This window comes from Elaeis guineensis, chromosome 7, assembly GCF_000442705.2.
Source record: "Elaeis guineensis isolate ETL-2024a chromosome 7, EG11, whole genome shotgun sequence".
Lineage (NCBI taxonomy): Eukaryota > Viridiplantae > Streptophyta > Magnoliopsida > Arecales > Arecaceae > Elaeis > Elaeis guineensis.
Window position 1 is genome coordinate 102,355,215 of NC_025999.2, and position 19,612 is coordinate 102,374,826.

The 19,612-nt window shown below is 39.6% G+C and overlaps 2 protein-coding genes across 4 annotated transcripts in view; one reads left to right on the forward strand and one right to left on the reverse strand.

Annotated features, from left to right (window-relative positions):
• The first annotated feature begins 2,770 nt into the window (after nt 1-2,770).
• Nucleotides 2,771-3,551, forward strand: LOC105047941 (17.3 kDa class II heat shock protein). The gene has a single exon (XM_010927093.4). The coding sequence runs from the start codon at nt 2,866-2,868 to the stop codon at nt 3,331-3,333; it is 468 nt and encodes a 155-aa protein (XP_010925395.1). The 5' UTR covers nt 2,771-2,865; the 3' UTR covers nt 3,334-3,551.
• A 635-nt stretch (nt 3,552-4,186) lies between these two features.
• LOC105047942 (25S rRNA (cytosine-C(5))-methyltransferase NSUN5) overlaps nt 4,187-19,612 on the reverse strand; it is a 26,198-nt gene continuing 10,772 nt past the window's right edge. Inside the window, exons 7-13 of one of the 3 annotated variants that reach the window (XM_073260571.1) lie at nt 17,166-17,219; nt 13,144-13,288; nt 12,520-12,581; nt 12,110-12,197; nt 11,275-11,358; nt 4,843-5,061; nt 4,187-4,748 (exon numbers count right to left, since the gene is read on the reverse strand). In XM_073260571.1, coding sequence (XP_073116672.1) covers nt 4,504-4,748; nt 4,843-5,061; nt 11,275-11,358; nt 12,110-12,197; nt 12,520-12,581; nt 13,144-13,288; nt 17,166-17,219 — 897 coding nt within the window. In that variant the 3' untranslated portion in view covers nt 4,187-4,503. Of the gene's footprint in view, nt 4,749-4,842; nt 5,102-11,274; nt 11,359-12,109; nt 12,198-12,519; nt 12,582-13,143; nt 13,289-17,165; nt 17,220-19,612 lie in introns of all 3 variants that reach the window. The other 2 variants (XM_073260572.1, XR_012142546.1) reach the window with 2 other exon arrangements.

Here is a 19,612-nt window from a genome sequence, read left to right on the forward strand (position 1 = left end):
CAAACCAAAAAAGATGACAAAGTACTACAAAAGAAGATAAAATTTTAAAAGAATTAGGGGTGATCTGGACAGAAACTACACCATACAAGTCGAGGATATTTGCAAAAAAAAGATGAAGAGAGAATCGAAATCCCAAATGAAGGAACTCCTCGTAAATAGCAATATAACCGTCAGGAGGATGAATAATCCAATCTTCTTCGTCAGGCACCATCAGTCGATACCGACTAGGGATATGATAATAATCCTTTAGCCGGTCAATACCAGCCTCAGACAATTTAGATCTCTTGATAAGAGGTCCAGAAAGATTCTCGAGAGCCGACCGGTCATCCGACTCTTTAGGATCGGGATGACCCTGTCGAGAAGAAGCATCTCTAGGATCATCCCGAGGAACCTCCTCGATCTCCCTTCATACAGTTGAAGTCCAAGAACTTTGGTCTCCCATCATGTTCTTGTCTTCGGACTCTTTACTAGAGGTGGCCATTCCCAAAGAAGTAGAAAAATCAAAGGCGAAAACTCAAAAAGTGAAGAGAGAAGTGTAACCTCAAGAAGGAAACGACGACTTGGATGACTAACGAGGAAGAAGAGGACCAACGACAATGAAGATCAATAACGAAGGAGATGACCGATCAGGATGAAACCTGAGCCCCAGGAAGACAGACACACTCTACTGGAGGATAGAGATTCAAGTATTGGAGGCAAAAATGCTAGAATCAAAAGAAAACCTGAAGCAGAGATGACCCTTTATTTATAGACTCCTTCGATGATCATGATTGATGCAGAGAACTATGATGCCCTCGGAGTTTCGACACGTGACAGAAATCTCAGTCGATCATCATTTCGGCTTTTCGATGCACTATCGTTAAGATTGCATTAAATCAGCTGGATCTGCATGATAACAAAACGGGCTAATGGACGACTAATATTCAGATGACTCAGACTGCTCAATGAATTATTGTTCAGCAGTCCGATCTTCCATAATCATTATGGAAGATCACCTCGAGTGATTCACGGTATTAATTACGGCATGACCTGCAATGTAACAGAGCCCTCGCACATTCTACAAAATGACAAAGCGATGGTTCACTCAATGAAAAAACAAAGCGGCTGGATGCAGCCTACAGAGTGGTATTGTCAGGAAAAGCAACTCGGATCCAAGTGACGATTAACTCCTTTCACCTAATTCACATTACAGAATCGGACTCGAGAGTTGGAGGGCAAGTATTGGGGTAGATCCTCATCGCTCAGCCGACTAGTCTTCTCCCTCATCTCCCAATCGACCCAGTGCGCTACTATCAATTCTTTCCGACTAAGTTGTTATGATTCAACTCGACTTGGATCAACAAACTTGGACATAATCGACGTTCGTTTGACTAAGGATGATGGATCTAATCAGGTCAACATCTAACCGACTTGATACGACATACAATCTATGACTAACTAATGATATTCAACATCTAGCTGACTACTTCCTCGGTTCTGTACGAACTATCCGAATCGACGACGGTTATTCGATATGGATATTAACTACACACGAACATATAGCATAATTGTCGTCCACGAGCGATCCATTACTCGATTTTGATGGCAGTTAATGGGATAACCATTCACTAAATATTATAACTCTCACATCTCGAACATTCAAAGATGAGAGTTACACAATAACAACATCACCTATAAATACTGATAAGAAATGGAGGATCTGATAAACTTTTTAATCATAAACTTTCACTTTTGCTTTTGGCCATCTTTGGTTGTTTTCTTTCTCCGACTAACTTAAGCATCGGAGGATCCTCCGTCGGACAACTTCCGATAAGCGGACTTTTTTTTACAGATTTTTTGCCATTTGATACTCAAGACACAACAACTCGGCTTCTGACTGACTATCTCACCGGAGATAAGCTGCTACATGTTATAATCTGTGCAGTGCTAGGACAATGCTTGCAAAACTTTGAAGAAGGAATCACGTGTGTTGAATAAATCCATAGATTGAAAGAAAATGTAATACGAAGTCAATATGATATGGCTTCCTGGCCAGATTTGGTGACCATGCATATAGTGTGGAGCATAAGTCTGGCTCACTCTTGTACAGATACGATAGTTTCGAGCCATCTACTGTCGATGTTGTTGAATTTCTCCACGGCATTGACAACTTCTCGTCCATGATCTAGACCAATGATATGTTCATGCAATGGGTCAGTGGTATTTTTGGTATATTGGGCTTTTCCCTGAGACAAGGCTTTAGGCCTACCGTATAGATTGGCTTTATGCGTGACATTACTCTCTTTGAGCTGCGTTTTTAAGTGTCTGGTAGCCTTCCTTTCTCCAGCGGTTTAGCCAAAGGGCCGTTTTAGTTTTTTATATTAAAAATTTTACATGCGTAAAATGGTTTAGGAAATTTAATTAGATTTTCTCTTGTGAAATAGCATATTTTTCTAAATTTAAGTGGCAAGACAAATGCTCCCAATGTTTTTATTAAGAAAGTGTCCGACTCAAATGATCGTTTTTATTTAAGAAATCTCCTTGCGTTGGATCCGAGCTTGATACTCTCAGGGTTTTTAATTTTGTAGTCGCGAAATCTCCATGGGCCAATCGGGCTCGTTGCTTTCCCTGTTGGATTAGACTGCTACGGTATGATTAATTACCACTGATGTACGATCATCTTCCGAGACTTCCAGAAGCTCTCGGAAGTTTCGGGATCGTTCGCGACGCTTGGAGAAGGGATTTTTCCCTTCCAGTCCCCTTCTTCCAGGAACTCTATTTAAACGCCCAATCCCCCTTTTTCTCCTCCCATCTCAATCCCAACGGAAAGCACTTACCCCTCAAATAGCAGATCTTTTCTCAGGAGGTAGAGCGAGCGAGCGAGCAATGGACGTCAGGATGTTCGGACTGGAGAACCCTCTGTTTTCGACGCTGCAGCACTTGATGGACGCCCCGGAGGAGATGGAGAAGGCCTTCAACGCCCCCACCCGCACCTACGTCCTCGACGCCAAGGCCATGGCCTCCACCCCGGCCGACGTCAAGGAGCTGCCGTCCTCCTACGTCTTCGTCATCGATATGCCCGGGGTCAAGTCCGGCGAGATCAAGGTCCAGGTGGAGGAAGACAACATGCTCACCATCAGCGGCGAGCGCAAGCGCGACGACGACAAGGAGGGCAAGTACCTCCGCATGGAACGCCGCGTGGGCAAGTTCATGCGCAAGTTCGCCCTCCCGGACAACGCCAACACCGACGCCATATCGGCCGTGTGCCAGGATGGTGTCCTTACCGTCACCATCCAGAAGCTGCCGCCGCCGGAGCCCAAGAAGCCCAAGACCATCGAGGTCAAGATCGCCTGAGCTAAATCAATAAGACGACCGACCTAGCTACATACTATTTGTGTGATGTTTTCCCGCCGCCCCCAATGTTGCTTCTGTTTCAAGAGTGCCGGTGTCCGAGTCCTTCTCATCTCCGTGCATGTTATGTTGCGAGTATGCGAGTCCTCTTTGGTTAGTTTGTGGTGTCCATGATCGTAGAAATGAAATGGCTTTTATGGTTGGTTGATGACCAGTACTAATCCTTCCGTTTGCTTATTATTTTACTCGCACCGGTATCTTACAACCTCACTCGACTTATATATATACACACATATATAAAAGAACAATGCTATGCGGGGAAAAGCTCGCGTCCATGAGTAACCCTGGCTAAGTTGCAGAACTTTGATGGGTCACTGACACGAATGCCAACGAACTGTTATTTTTTCTCGAAACAAGCTCATCACAATATCTGCTTTTATATTTTTATATCTTCCACAGCGAAGCTTTACCCAAAATTGTAAAAGCAAGCACGAAGATGATTGATAGTTGAAATAACATATAATTTAAATGCCCGATAACGATAGAATGCATCAACATCCGACATTCGTATACAAGTGGCGCTAATTAAGCATCATACACCTGCAATCAATATTCAACAGGTCACTCTATGCAAGGTTTTGTTTTGGAGTATCACAAGATCAAGAGCTTTAGAGCTGCTTGGATGATACATTTCATACAACGCTTTTAGCCATTGTAATTAGTATGAAATCTAATCCTCTCGGTGGATATAAATTTTAAACACCAATCATCATCTTCATCACGGTTAGATTTTATGAGATATAGCCGCAGGCCATTTTTGGTTCTCATTAAATATGTCAAAACAATGACAGAAACATAAATCAAATCATCTCAGACTTCATGTATATAAATGCAACTTGAAAGCTGGGCTCAAATATTTTTTGCATGGGGTGATGCACCTTGAATACATATTGCCCAAAAAATATTCCAGATATCCCACAGGATAAACACCAGTAAAGAATTATTTAAAATTATATATAACTCAGCTAAGTGTAAAAAAAAAAAAAAAACAAAGATTTTTTTTCACTTCCGTAAAAATTGACCACCACAAGAATTGGGCATCATATACTAACACTACAATGATATGATAGCAACCATGCTCCAAACCATCCTTTTCGTCCATTGCATGTTCGATTATCTCTCAGTAGGTATTTGCCTAGCCAATGCGCGGTAGGACCACATTCGTGACATCCTGCAAAAAGGATACGTCATCAGTCGTTTCCGTTTCCGATGATTCTTCATTGTCGAACATGATGAACTTTCTCTTATCTTCTTTTTCATCATTTTCCCTGAAGAATTGGTGCTCTTTTTCCTGACAAACAATGCAATAAAGAATCCTTCCATATCCTCTGTAGGATCAGTCCTGAGCACAAGTTCAGCTGAAACAGAAGACAAAGATTACCAATATCATAGCATGTAAGGGTACATCATCCAGGATTTTAGAAAGCAATAACTTCTACCCTGAATACTTACAGCCTTCAAAGACTGGTAGGCCGCGACGAGGCCACTGAGGGAAAGGGGTTGCCAATTCAAAATTGAGAGACCTCGCAAGAGGGAGAACTGACTTTATTACATCCTCATTCTCTGTTTGGTAGATTGAGCAGGTGCTGTACACCAGTCGTTCTACATCTGGAACTGCATAATGCCCCAAAAAAGACATGATGTTCTCTCTGCAGCGACAGGAATTTCTGCCTAAGGGCCATTGGATGCAAAGATGGTTTATCAATTATCCCTAGTCAAGATATTCCCAAATACTAACATTACAAGTTGCCATGACTCCAAAATTGGACCAGAAAAGCAAGCTGCCATTTACACAGGAGAAAAAGGATGGAATAGAATAAGCAAGTACTCGGGAAAAGGAATGTACTTTTTGTGGCAGTGGCTAAGGAATTAATAGGGTGGAAAGCTCTGCCACAGAAATTGTTTGGTTACCATTGACATAGGGATAGCCAAGTTCATTGTTGTCCATACTTTGACAAGATAACCAAATGAAAAGTAAAATATCATAATTATAATGACAACAGGACATTGAAATAGTTTCCCAATAACATCTTCGTAACAAAATTGTAGTTCATGTTGAATAGCTGAGACTTAAAAACTAAGGGAGCGTTTGGTATAAGGTGATCCATTCAGGATGTAATGTGGATGGAGGTGATGAGATCACCGTATTTGGTTGCACCATGGTGATCCTACTAACAATGATTTCAAATCACCCTCACTCCTCAAATCACTGTCTAATATGGTAATAGAAAATCTGCTCTCAAGGACGGATATCCAACATCATTCTATCATGATGATTTTATATTAACATATGTTAACCAAAATATCATCACGATTGAGAGATTTTCGGAAAAAGAAAACCATTTTTTTTGCCGTGATATTTTTTCCGCGGCACATGGGGTGGGTAGTTGAGGCATCTTCTCCACGGAAGAGAAGGAACACGTGCGGATACTTGGGGCGTCATCTCCACAGAAGAGAAAAAAATCCTCCCTTCTCTCGTCGTGTTGATTAGAACGAGAAAAAATCTATTTAGTTTTGTTCTAAAATTTTCTCTACCACAATTCTCAATCCCAACTCCCAAACAAGTTGTAAGGGATATTTTTAATATTATATGGTCGGTGATCTTGAATTTTCGTAGCATACCAAACAAGTAGCTTGTACATACCCAAGAATCTTTAATCACAGCACTATGGCAAACCAAACATAGTGATCTTAGATCACTATATATTAGATCACCCCAGGATTTAGATCACCAGTGATCTTAGATCACCACGGTGATCCAAGTTGGGTCACCAAATGCCCCCTAATGGAGATATAAGAGCCATTTGGGTGTGTGTAGTGAAATTATGCTGGAAAATTTAAAATCAAGCATGCCGAAAGGTCATAACTTGTTGGCATGCTGACACAAGGAGAACCATTCAGTATAAGTGAATATTTGGATTAAATTGAATCAAAATGAATGTAGCAGGATCAGTTAGCTATGATTTTGTGCATGTCTCAGAAACTGAATAATGTTTTTGATGCATGCCTGCAATGTTGACACATTATCAGTTTACCATAATAATATTGCTCAAGTAATTGGTATATAGCTCTTCCAATATAGTAATTATGGAGGCAAATAACGAATTCAACCAAACTTGAGATGCATCTCTTAGTGTTAACATGGGTGAACTAATGATGGTGATGCCTCATTAACAACATAATAGATCACTAACCTAACAACATCTTCATAACAAGGTTCATAGTGGATCTGTCAATGGCTCAGGTTTTGGATGCAACCTCAACCTGATTAAACTGGGTTCAACTGATCAGCTAGGTCTGTCAATAATATTTATTATTATAAACAAGAATCCATAGAAGTCGAGTTAACTAAGCCTTAATCCCAAACAAGTTGAGCTCGGCTAAATGAATCCTTTTCCTCCAAAAAAGAATCAATAAATTTGACCCCAAAAAATTGGGGTTAAGGCTGAACGATTACAGTTATGTATTACATAACATATATGGATTTTTTCTTTTTAGAGGAGAGGGGAGGGGGTGGGTGTATAGGGGAGGGTTACTTGGTACACCAATTGAGCTCCAGGATCAAAGTCGTGCCTCTTGTTAAGTGTCAAGTGAACAAAAACCTAGCATCTTGATTCTCTCTAATCTCTATTTTCGAGATGCCATCGACTGGCTATTGGAACGTAGGAAAATTATCATTCCCCACCCACCCGCCCACATATAAAAATAAAAAAATAAAATAAAACTCCTCCCCATATGCTAGCTTAAGATAGGGCTGTGTTTCTTTTCCTTTCTTCAACCAATTCACACCTTTCTCTCTCTATCCTACAAATCACAAACGACCTCCCACTTGTCTCCTGCTGAGGTAGGAGATTTCTATGTTGGTTTGAAAAGAGTTTGATATTTGATTAAAGGGTCTGGTAAGGGCAAAGCATTTAGATCTAGATTGGAAGGAGTTTCATGTTTGATTTATGGGTCTGATGATGCAAAGCATTTAGATCATGTTTTGTCTTCCGTCTTCCATTCCCTTCTCATGGTGTAGGAGAATCTCCCTCCGTGCACTCTCACCTTGTGGAACCCCATGCCACCAGTACCCCAACTTTGCTCCAATCCCATCCAACTCCCACCCTTTAAACCTAAATTCCATTCACCCCACCTCGCTTGCCTCTCTCTTTCTCTGTCCTGCAAATCACAAACCCATCTTCACTGAACCATCCCTCCTACTATGTTAAGGATATTGCTAGGTTGGAATGGAAACTTTGGTGTCTAATTCAATTTGCATGTACTATGTCTACTATTCCCTTTACACGAGTAATTTCTCTACACCTTGACATTGTATGCCCCCATACCACCACTACCCCAACTATGCCTCAATCCCATCAACCCATTTCCATCTCCTAACCTAAACTCCAACCAACCATTGTTCACCTCATATTTCTCTGTCTTAAGGGTACAAAGCACAACCCTGCTATTCGACGTTGGATTGGAAAGCCTTTGATGCTTGATTCAAGGTTTAGGTGAGAGCAAAGCATTCAGATCTACATGTGCTTTATCTTTCATTCCCTTCTCACAAGATAGGAGGATCTCACTCTGAACCCTCACCTTCCAGACCCCATGTCCCCATTTGTTCCAAATTGGCTAATAAAGTGAATGCTTATCTTTCCAACTTGTTAGGAGTGGAGGCCTTCAACTTTTTCTTCCCATCGGAATCTCCACTCCATATAAAATATATTATTCAGCTGGCTTTCCACCCCCTAGCCCTAAAACTCTATCACCCCAGCTTTGTCCACCCTACAAATCACAAACCACTTCTACTTTGACCACCCCTCTTGCCCTGGTAGGAATTTCTAAGTCGGATCAGAAAGATTTTGATATTTGTTTCAAGGGTTTCGTAAGGTCAACGCATTCAAATATGCATATCCGTTGTCTCCCATTCTCTTTTCATGAGGCACGAAGATCTCTCCCTCTCTCCACACCCACCTTTTAGACCCTATACCACCACTTCCTCAACTTTGCCTCAACCCCATATTCCATTTTGACCACCCAACACAACTCCAACCATCCCACCATGTTGCATCCACACATTCTGTGCTCCCTGATAGCCACCTCTTCTCCCACTATTATCATGGCCCCATCTAAACCCCAACTTACTACACCACCACCAACAACCCCCCCCCTAAAAAAAAAAAACAAAAGAAAAAAAAAAGCCCACTTCTAAGTCTTCATGATGCCTCGTCTTGCCACCACCATGCCCGAAAGCTAATGCTAATCCCTCAAAAAGAAGAAAAATAATTAAAAAAAAACTCAATAATTAAAATGGTTATACCTAAACTATTAAATTAGGTGGGCTCTAAGAATAAAGGGTTAATTAAACCATTCTCTCTCTTAGCTATCCACTTCTCTTAAGTGGCAAGTGAACAAAAACCTTGAATCTTGACTCTGCCTACTCTTCCAGATGCCATCCACCAGCTAGTTAAAACCTAGCAAGGCAGCAGTCATGAGCAAGTGATGACCATCAAACTATCCAAACCCCCCCCCCAAAACCCAAAAGAAAAAGGGGGAAAGATCCTCTCTCTCTTCCATTCTTCAACCAATGACCTCCTCTTTCTTTATCATAGACCACCCTGATTTTATCATCCCTCCTGCTATGGTAAGACATTTCTAGATTGGATCAGAAAGGGTTTGATATTTGATTCAAGGTTTGTGAGGGCAAAGCATTTAGACATATGTGTGCTTTGTGTTCCATTCCTTCCTCACAAGGCACAAAGTCTCTATGCCCCCACCTTGTAAACCCCCAACACCACCACTGCCCCAACTTTGCCCCCACCTCATATCACATTATCATCCCCTAGACCTAACCTTCATCCAACCCCCACCTCTGTCCAACACCTCTTTTGCTATTCTACAAGCCACTCACTTGACCATCTCTCCTACTAGATTAGGATAGTTCCAGGTTGGATCCAAAAAAGTTTTTTTGTCTGACTTGAGGGTTTGGTGAGGTTGAAGCATGCAAGTCTACATGTGCTTCATGTTGCATTTCCTTCCCATAAAGTGGAGCTTCTCTCCACACACCCAGTTCAAGACTCCCATACCATCACTGCCCCAAATTTGGCCCAATCCCAGCACCCCATTCCCGCCCCTTGACCCTAAATTACATCCGCCCCTCCTACAAAGGTAAGACATTAGACTGGATTGGAAATACTTGATGTTTGATTAAGGGCCTGATGAGGGCAACGCATTTAAATCTACGTGTGATTTGTCATTCATTTCTTCTCACGAGGTAAGAGAATATCTATATGCACCCTCACCTTCTAAACCCCTGTGCACCGTCGCCCAAATTTTAAAAATGCCTATTTCGATATCCATATTCATACTCAACTGATACAATATCGGTAAACTCTAGTTCTTGGTATCGACACTTGGTATAAAAGGGCTTATTGAGTATCAGTTCCCTCCGATATGATTTGGCATACCCAAATCGGACCAGTACAGTCAGGCATTGAAAAAAATGCTATCACCACAACTTTGCCAAACCCATATACAATTATTATATCTCAACCTTAAACTCCATCCATCACATCTTTGTTCGCTATTTCTTTATCCTACAAATTATAAACCTAAGGTTCACCGTCTCGATACCGACAGCCGTTTCGGCCGACCGGCGGTACGGCTCGGTATGATTTCGTACCGTACCAAACCGGCAGCAAACCGACGAAGGCACCGGACTCGAATCGAGAGAAGAAAAAGAGAGAAAGGGAGAGAAATAAAAAGAGAGAGGGAGGAAGAAAGAAAAGGAGGGAGGGGAAGGAGGGGGCGGGGCCGCCAGACGGCGCAGTCCATGCGCGCAGCGCCACGGGCGTGAAACAGGGGCGTCGCCCCTGTTTCACGATTTTTTTAAAAAAATCGAAACTTAAGTGAAACCGGCAAATGGTTTGCCGGCTTCATTGATTTTAATTTTTTTTAAAAAATCATTTAAACATTGAAGCCAGCAAATGGTTTGTCGGCTTCACTATTGATCTTCGTTTTTAAAAAAAAGTCGCATGAATAAGGGCGACAGCCCCTGTTCCGCGACTGCGACGCCATCCGCGCTGCTTCCGCCACCCCCTCCTCTGGTCTCAGCGAAGCCCGCATCCGCGACCGCAACGCCGCCCGCTCCCATCTCCGATGATCTCCCCCCTTCTCTCTCTCTTTCTCGCTCGTTTCAAAGTTCTATCGGACGAACTGACGAGCTGTGGATGCTTTCGCGATCCTCCGATGACCGCAGCGAGCCACCGCCAACCTCCAACGACTCCCACCTCCCTCCCTCTCCTCCTCTCTCTCTTTCCCTCTCTTTCCCTCCCTCCTCCATTGATATACCATTTGAATCGGCCGAACCGTACCGGTTCCCCACCAGTCCGGCTCGGTACGGGGTATACTGGCCGGTTCGGCACGGTACAACATTCCATGCATAAAACATATCCACTTGACGATCCCTCCTGCCACGGTAGGACATTTCTAGGTTGCATCAAAGAGGGATATTGGAAGTCTAAAATCTAGCAAAAACATTCAGAAAATCTTGCAATGCTTGATGACACCAATGATTAGACCAGAATGAAGATGCCAAGGAAGCTACGTGGCTTCTGTTAACATCAACCAAATATTAAAATTCTAAAGTGGTATCATTTGCAACAGGTATCTGATATTGCCACAACTATTTAGTAAGATTCAACAACAAAAAAGAATAACTATAAAATCCATTGAATTTCATAGAGATAGCAGTTGTAATAGAACATCCTACAAATTCATAATGCAGCAACTATGCACTTAGTAGAAGACAAAGAAGAGAAAGCAAAAGGATTTCTGGTTTTAAGAAACTCAAGTCTAGGATAGTGCATATGCAAGAGCTTTCGTATGTGATCAACATACATGATAATGCATGTGCAAGCGCTTTCCGTTGAAATGCAGCAAGCTTCTTCACTCTCTGACTGGTAGCAGTATCAACATCATGACCTATGTAGTGGCAGAAAGAACAGATTAGTCATAGCAACATTAGGAAGGGCCACATGAAGGAAATAATTTTTAGGCATGGTGGACAAATCATTATTTAATCAGCATAGCAAGTAACTTTCTGTAGCAAGAGACAAAAAGCAAAGTTGCAAACAATAATATCATACTAATGACTCTTTTCTACTTCTGGCTTTCGCAACAGGGCTGTTGATCACACTTCCATTGACTACACAGCATCAAGTATGGTCAAATAGTTAATTTGACTTCCAGATTCTTCTACAGAGTATGTTTTATTTTGCGACTTCTTTTGTCAACAAATGAACAACCACAACAACAACAACGCTATGAACAGATACAGAAAAACATATGAACTCCCCAACAAATTCTATAACCATATGACTACAACAGAATTAAAATATACAAGTCCACTAAAGAGGTAGATAGATATGTCCAAATGCTTAGTTCAAAACCAGAGCACCATATCTACCACTTCGTTTGCGAAGATCATGGATACTAGAACTTCTAGAAACTTTGGAGCCCTCATGGATTCCACCATTAGTGAAAAATATCTTGCTTTTGCCACAGCCATAACCCTTGTAGCAGTTATTGCAAAATGAGGCACATATTTAAAAAAGAAATATCCCTTTAATTTATGTTGCTTTTGAAGTTAAACTGGTAAAGAACTTGTCTAATTGAGAAATAAGACATCAGAAAATGAGCTTGTTTGAGCAAGGATTGATGTCCTATAGGTCACCTTTAGAATATGATGGAAGTAGATGATCTAATCTCTTGGCTGAGATTCCAGACCCAGAGCAGGAAGGATCCAAGAGAATGGCACGAACCTGCACATACCATTGTAAAAAGGAGATGTCATGATCAAGATTGCAAATTATAGTAAATTAAGTACATCTTTAGCAAGCTGAGTTTAGGTCTTGCACAAAACAAACTGGGTCAAGTTGGACTGTGTTCAGTTAGATCATTTGGTGAGTTAAGTCCAACCATGAAATCTAGATTTGGGCCTGATCCAACCAATAAGTCAATGGACCGGGCTGGTTCTTATAGGATTGAAGTCTGAGGTAATACAATCCATGACAATGCAATCAAAGAAAATAAATCTTATTAAAGGACTAATGTATTAACAGAAAGAGTACCAGTACCACAGACCTTGGCAAACAAGGGATCCTTTGGATCTATATCCAAAAAGTCACCATGAACTATGTCCACATCTTTAAGTCAAGCTAAGGAATAATCAAGGAAATTTATTTAACATATGCCAATGTAATTGCAAAAAAAAATAAGCATAGATGATTTCACAAACCTACATCGCTACTAGCTGAATTTTGACAAGTACCACCTCAGTACGATGCCCAATTGTGCCATTCAAATATTTCGTAAACTACAGTAAACGATGAAGAAATGTTTGTAAGTATGTGGAGCCTCTGAGGATACAGTCCAAAGTCAAAACTAAGATGCGCCATAGGAAATGTAGACAGTTGGACATATTTTTCTACCATGGTACAATATACACAGAAAGCCTACACAACTTAAGAGACTCTTTAGATGTTTGATGGTAGGATATCTCCCATAAGGAAGCAGTTGGACAGAAAAAAACAAAAAAAAAAAAAAAAAAAGTTAGTTTCCCTTGAATCCAATACAGTTGCAGGAAGGGACACTCAAAATATACAATATCTCACAGAGATAACCAAAATTTCTAAATACCATTAAAATAAAAAGATATTGCACACATCCCTAAATTATAACAAACGAAATATAAAGAACAAAGGATACTAGTTGCACCAGACCGTCTAATAGTATCTTCTAAAACTTTAACCCTCTCTTTATGAAGTTCACATGCTATAATGTTTCCCTTTCCCTTCATGAGAGCAGCAAGGTGAATAGTTTTGTTTCCTGGAGCCGCACAACCATCAAGAACCTTCATGAAATTAATAAATGTAAGAAAATGTAAATATATGTTTAAACAAACATCAGGATCATCACCAAAAAAATGTTAGCAATTCAACATGAACCACTCTTTTTTATAAACAGAAAGTTGTTTTGATCTGTGTTCAATAAATACAATAATATTATAGGAAAGTGACAAAAAAACATGGTTGTGATCAGGGGCTCCACACCTAGTGGCTACAGATCAGCATTATTCCATTGATGTACATAACTAGGACATCACATTCACATCAAGAAGACCATCAACGATATCTCTTTATATTATGAATACTAACAAAAAGTTCAATATGGAAAGTAACTTTTTATACCACCTCCTGGATTCTTCATACACATTGGGGAAAAAAATCTTTCCACGTACCTTGATTATAAACCGGAGTTAAATCTCTCGAGTTTTTTGGGGTTTTAAAATTTATATTTACAATTTTTAGACTTCTCGAATTTCGAAGTTATTGGAAAATCAAAAACAATTTAGCCATTTTAAAAGCCAGGAAAGAAATGAAGAAAGTAAAAAAAAAAAAATCACCCAACATGGTAACTTCCTTCTAGTTAAGATAATCATCAATGCTTCCCCACCTGTATGCTGTTTTCTACCTACATTTCGAATATTATTCTTGCACAATGTCAAGCAGTGCGGATGAACTTTTTTTTGAGGATATAAAAATGGAATGAAAAGGATTACTTTCGACAACGCAAACATTTTTGATAGGCCTAAAACTGCAGAGCTTGAAAAGGAAACAATGTGTCATAAGGCACAAACATTTGTTAGATTACTCATTCATTGATAAAAGTCGTGGTTGTCTTTATGACTATAAAACAGCACCATCAATGGGGCCATAGAAGTTTCTCAGAATTATTGTCTTTAACAATTCTAGGACTGTGGTAATAATGCTAACAGGATACGGTTCAAGCAGGAACCTATACTATCTCTGGCCAGGCCTGTCCAATAGTTTGAATTTGCTAGGGCCCAAAACTGGACAAGGGACAGTTCTACAAATGAAGTAGTTAATGGATAAAATCTGGCCATTTGCCAATTTGCCAACCATCCCCAGGCATGCCTATTAGGCGGTGCCCACCTCTTTTTGGCACCAGACAAGGAATTGGGTGGCGGGGGGGAGATCCCCTATTCTAGCTTCTTCCCCAGCCGAGCCTCCCCTTCCTCTTCCCTCTCCGCGATCTCTCTCTCTCACACGTTTTCTTGTCCGTCCCATCATTTTTCCCCCTCCCTAGCTCTTTCTCTAGGCGGGTGTGCTCTCCCTCTCCTTTACTATCATTTTCTTATTCCCCACCACGGTCTTCCTCTTCTCCTCTCTTTCTTTCTCTTTTCTTCTTCTTCTTTCTCCTCTTCTTCTTTTCTTTGGTGCGGCTGCTGCCTTGGTTTTCTTCCTCATCAGAGTAGGTAAGCTCTAAACCCTCTTTGCCTTTAGTTGATTTAAATTAAGAGTTAATTATTAAATGGTTTAGAGTGGCAAGGGAGGTAAAGACGAAAAGCTTAAAATGATGGGAAAAAGAGAAATTGGACAAATATTATCCAAAAATTATCAAATTTTGCCCTCAAGTTGACTCATTAGCTAACGATCTCCCATCAAATTTTCAGCTTAAATTATCTAACCATTAGAGAATTAAAAATCATGGATCAAGATAGGACCGAGTCGATTCGCCCCCAAAAATTTAACTACTTTCCCTTAACCTTCTTTCTTCCCTCAACATTTTCTGCTTCCAATTTCTTCCCTAAACATTTTTCCCCCTCCAATTCCTCTCTATCCCATCGTTGTAAGTTTCCCACCTTAAACTCCCTTGCCACCCTAAACCATCTAATATTAACTCTTAATTTAGATCAACTAAAGACAAAGAGAGTTTAAAGCTTACCCACTCTAATGAGGAAGAAAACAAAGGCAGCAACCGCACCAAAGAAAAGAAGAAGAAGAGGGAAAAGAAGAGGAAAAGAGAAAGAAAGAGAGGAGAAGAGGAAGACCGTGGGGGGGAATAAGAAAATGACAAGAAAGAAGAGGGAGAGCACATCCGACAAGAGAATGAGCTGGGAAGGAGGAAAAATGATGGGACAGAGAAGAGAGCGTGCGCATGCGAGAGAGAGAGAGAGCGTGTGGAGAGGGAAGGCTCGGTTGGGGAAGAAGCCAGAACAAGGGTCCCCCCCCCCCTCCCCCCCGCAAATTCCTTGTTCGGTGCCAAAAGAGGTGGGCACCACCTAACAGGCAGGCCCGAGGATGGTTGGCCAGCTGGCAACCTAGAATCTCACAGTTGTATTAGAGTTCACGAATATCCACACATCAGTTGTTAGCAATCAGCTTTGGAAAGATGTCCAAACATACGCCATGCTCCTAACGTAAAGCATAACAGTATACTCCCGACATGCAAGATAGAAGGCAAGCATGGTGGCTGAAGGGATGGCCATGCACCCCCATCTCATGTTACTTCATTAAATTCCATTAAATTTTTCACTCCTTGACATGTGCCTCCTCTCCCATTTCAAAATATACGATACCATGATCCTTCATGAGACCTTAAGGCTCATCTCTCTCTAACCCCCCCATGTGTGAGTTTGGGGGATGGGGGTCCTGCACACATCTTTCTCCCAATTGTGTTACTTACCAAGCCGTACTAAATAGGGAGGTACACATCCGCTTCCCACTAATGGTACTATTTTCCTCTTAATCTTAAATTCTTATTTCAAACTTCTAAAGCTTCTTTTATTTTTATTTTCTTTGACAAATAATTCATGTTGAAGTAACTGAATCATTATTTTGATTCTCTTGCAAAATAGCTGTAGGAGAAAAGCAAAGGGGCTCCCAACGAGATTGTTCCTCATCTCACAGAATCTCTATCTTGACATCCCTCCCTTCAATTTAACAACACACAGAAAACATTTAATAATTTATATATTAAATTCAAATAAAAATTTATGATTTTATTACGTATCTTTGATGAATATTATTGTTTTTGCCCCCAAGAAAACAATCCTCGCTCCAGCCCTGCTGCTATTTCCTTCCAGTATAATGCTTAGAAGCTGAATTTAGTCTTTCAAATTAAAGGGAGAAATCACAGTTCCAAAATCATGGTAATATACCAAGCTATCAACACCAATATCTCAAAAAGTCTACCTTAATTTAAAAAAAAAATACCTTTGACTACAATGCACAATGTATACTTCAGAACTATGACAGAAATTCTACCAGTGATAATGCACCAAAGTAGTAACTTGAGCACAAAATAAAGAATAATGAGAAGTCATTCGGAAACTTAAAAACTTAGATAATCAAGTAAAACTCTCCCATCATGTAAGTTGTGCAACATACATTGGACTGCTAAAACCTTGCAACATGCCTCTCACGTGAAACATCATTCTCACAATACTTTTAGATTAATTGTAATTAATAAGGCAAGGTAAAAAACCACACGAACTAATACCAATAACATATAACAAAAAAACCTTGAAATACAAGATCAATTAAAGGGATAGGCACAAAATAAACATAGGAGTTAAGAAACTTAATGGTTGAAGTTGCAGATAACCATTTCAATAAATCCAACACTTAATTTTATATGCATCCTTATGCTTAAGTTAATTTTCTATTAAATTAAATGAAGTTGACTCTTCTCCCTGTAGAACTTTCTATCTGCCTCCCATTTGAACGTATCCAAATTACTGGAAAGATAATCAGCAAATCATGAATTAATGAAAAGGCAACCAGCATGGTAGATGCCTAGTAAGATATCAGGTTGTAGAATGTAACAGCTGGATAATCTCAGGAATGCAAACAATGCTGGTACTTGTCTTATGTAAATGGACGAAAATATTATGTGAATCTCATGGCTCTACAACTACACCATACCTTCCACCCTGGTTTAGGACTCAAGGCAACAGCCACCATAGAACTTGCTTTGCCCTAACATAGTCAAAGGGAATAAAAGTTAATACAAATTTAAAAAATAAGAATACCAAATCTACTGGTATTGATCAAAATCATCTCATTATGTTGGTTAAATGAATCAACGACCAAACTCAGGAAGAAGTACAAGTGAATGATAAAGCTAATATGACTGAAGCTTCGTCGTAGGAGTGTTTTCCCAGCTCTAGTATCTCAACCACAAGGGAAGAAGGAAAATCTCCTGCTCATGCTTTTGCATGCTCATCATAAGTGCATAGTCTGGGGAACCATAGGCCATGAAGTATGGACCAAGCCAAGTGACAGAACATATTGTACATAGTCAATCAATTTCGTAACCAACTAATTCATTTATATTTTCAAATTTTGCACTACTCTCAGTGAATGAACATTTTAACAAGCCTCAAGGCATACGTGGTAAATATATATAATGAGTACTTGTTAAATATTAAAAACATAGAATAAAGGTAATAACATGTTACTGAGAGTTAGCTCAAGCAGTAGAGATTGTTGAACTTCCTTGGTCATCCAACTTACTGAGGGTTAGAATTTGGGTTTAAGGTCATGAATGAAACATCTTTTTGTATCACTTGTTTTAACACAAATAAACAGTTTGATTTTTTTCTTTTGGGTCCAATCTGATGTACCTCACTCCCTCAGCTGCCCATAACAAGAGTGATGCTTGCTGTTACTAACACTTCATCTAATCATGTTTATCTATAGAAATTACACCCCATTGCATTACCTTAAAAACTTCTACTAATTGAAACTACGTTTGTAATATAATTTATTACATGACACCTCATAGCTTCCCTATTCAGTTGATTTCTAGAACAAATGCTTAACTATTCCAACAATCGAAACCGTCCCCACTCCCACATCATCCAACTATGACCGAGCACTTTGTTTCCTCTCCACCAATCAGACAAGAATCATGATCCTAGCCACTCCCTATAATCCCTAGAATAAATTAATATGTACAGCTTCAAATGGTAATAATGAAAAAAAAAAAAAAAAAACTCCTTTAAATAAGTTTATTTTAAAAAAAAAAAAAAAACCTTTAACCATCCTAAATGTAGAAATTGGACATGAAGCCTTAAAAAACCTATTCCACTACAGCAAATCCCCAAAGCTAAAATAAACACAGCAACACACAGATCATTAAAAAAAAAAAAAGGATGTCATTTGCTTCTGTGGTGCAAAAAACAAGAGCACTGAACTTGTTCAAACCTTAACAAATAAAGTTCTTTCTCAGAAAAATCATGGCAAAGATCGATATATTTTAGCAGGAAGTTTGTTTTTTAATTAAAAAATAGAAAGACCATGTATTCTGAATAGGTCTTGGAACATTTGTCTGGATACCAACAACAATGATAGATAAGTTAACAACATACTTGCATAAATTGAATAAAACTTATATTAATACAAATAACAAATCCAGCTTATAGTAAGAAAAATCATGAACCAGAAAAAAAAAATGGAAAAACTACTCTTATGCCATTTTCATTATTCAACGTTAATATTCAGCATGCACATGCACATGACCAGTTCAAGATTAAGGAGTATATAATGGCTTGCTGGTATTCCATTAACCACAGAAATATCTGTGACTAGTTTTACTTTTTTTCCTCATACTTTTTGTGAACATTTCTTTTCCAGATGTTCTCCCTCCATAGAGAAACAAGAGTTTTTCAGCTTTGCTCAAGGCTTTATGGCATATTCTTATGGATGAACTACTAAAATCTTCTAGGCATGATAAGTGATTGATAATTGTTCCAGCAAGCAAATATTAAGTAAAAGGTTCACCAGAATTAGCAGGCCATGTATACAGGGATCGGATTCATGAGTCCTTCACTTCATATTCGTATCAAGAGCATATCCATTGTGAGCATAATCATTTGTTCAAATCATTTTTACATTTTACAGCTTCCAAAGAATCCAAACAAATTATTTAAGATCCTTTCCTACTTATTTCTTACCTTTCCATCTAACTGCAAGGCCTCTCAATAGATCCCTCATCATTTAAAACATTCAGCAGAACAATGAATCTTTGAGGTCAAAGTAACATAAGATCATGAGCAGCCACATCAAGCTGAAGAATTAGAAACTCCGTGTTGCTTAATCCCACATAACTTAAACATCCAAGGGCTGCCCTATGATAAGTGCTCAACAAATTTATTTTCATTTCACTTAATCGATGGATCATTAATAAGTCTGGCAAAGTTTTGTTCATAAATTAAAGATATTCACAGGCACAGTTTTATTATTAAAAAAATAGTGGGATTGCAGTTGATCATCGGTACTTCAAATTGTGAAACAACTAGGTAAAGGAGACCAGTCCAATCAGTCTATAAAGTAATCACATTTACAAATAAAATTTCTCAACAAACTAA

What these genes read in the sequence shown, in the direction of transcription:
- LOC105047941 (XM_010927093.4), top strand. Translation starts at nt 2,866, where the DNA reads ATGGACGTCAGGATGTTCGGACTGGAGAACCCTCTGTTTTCGACGCTG.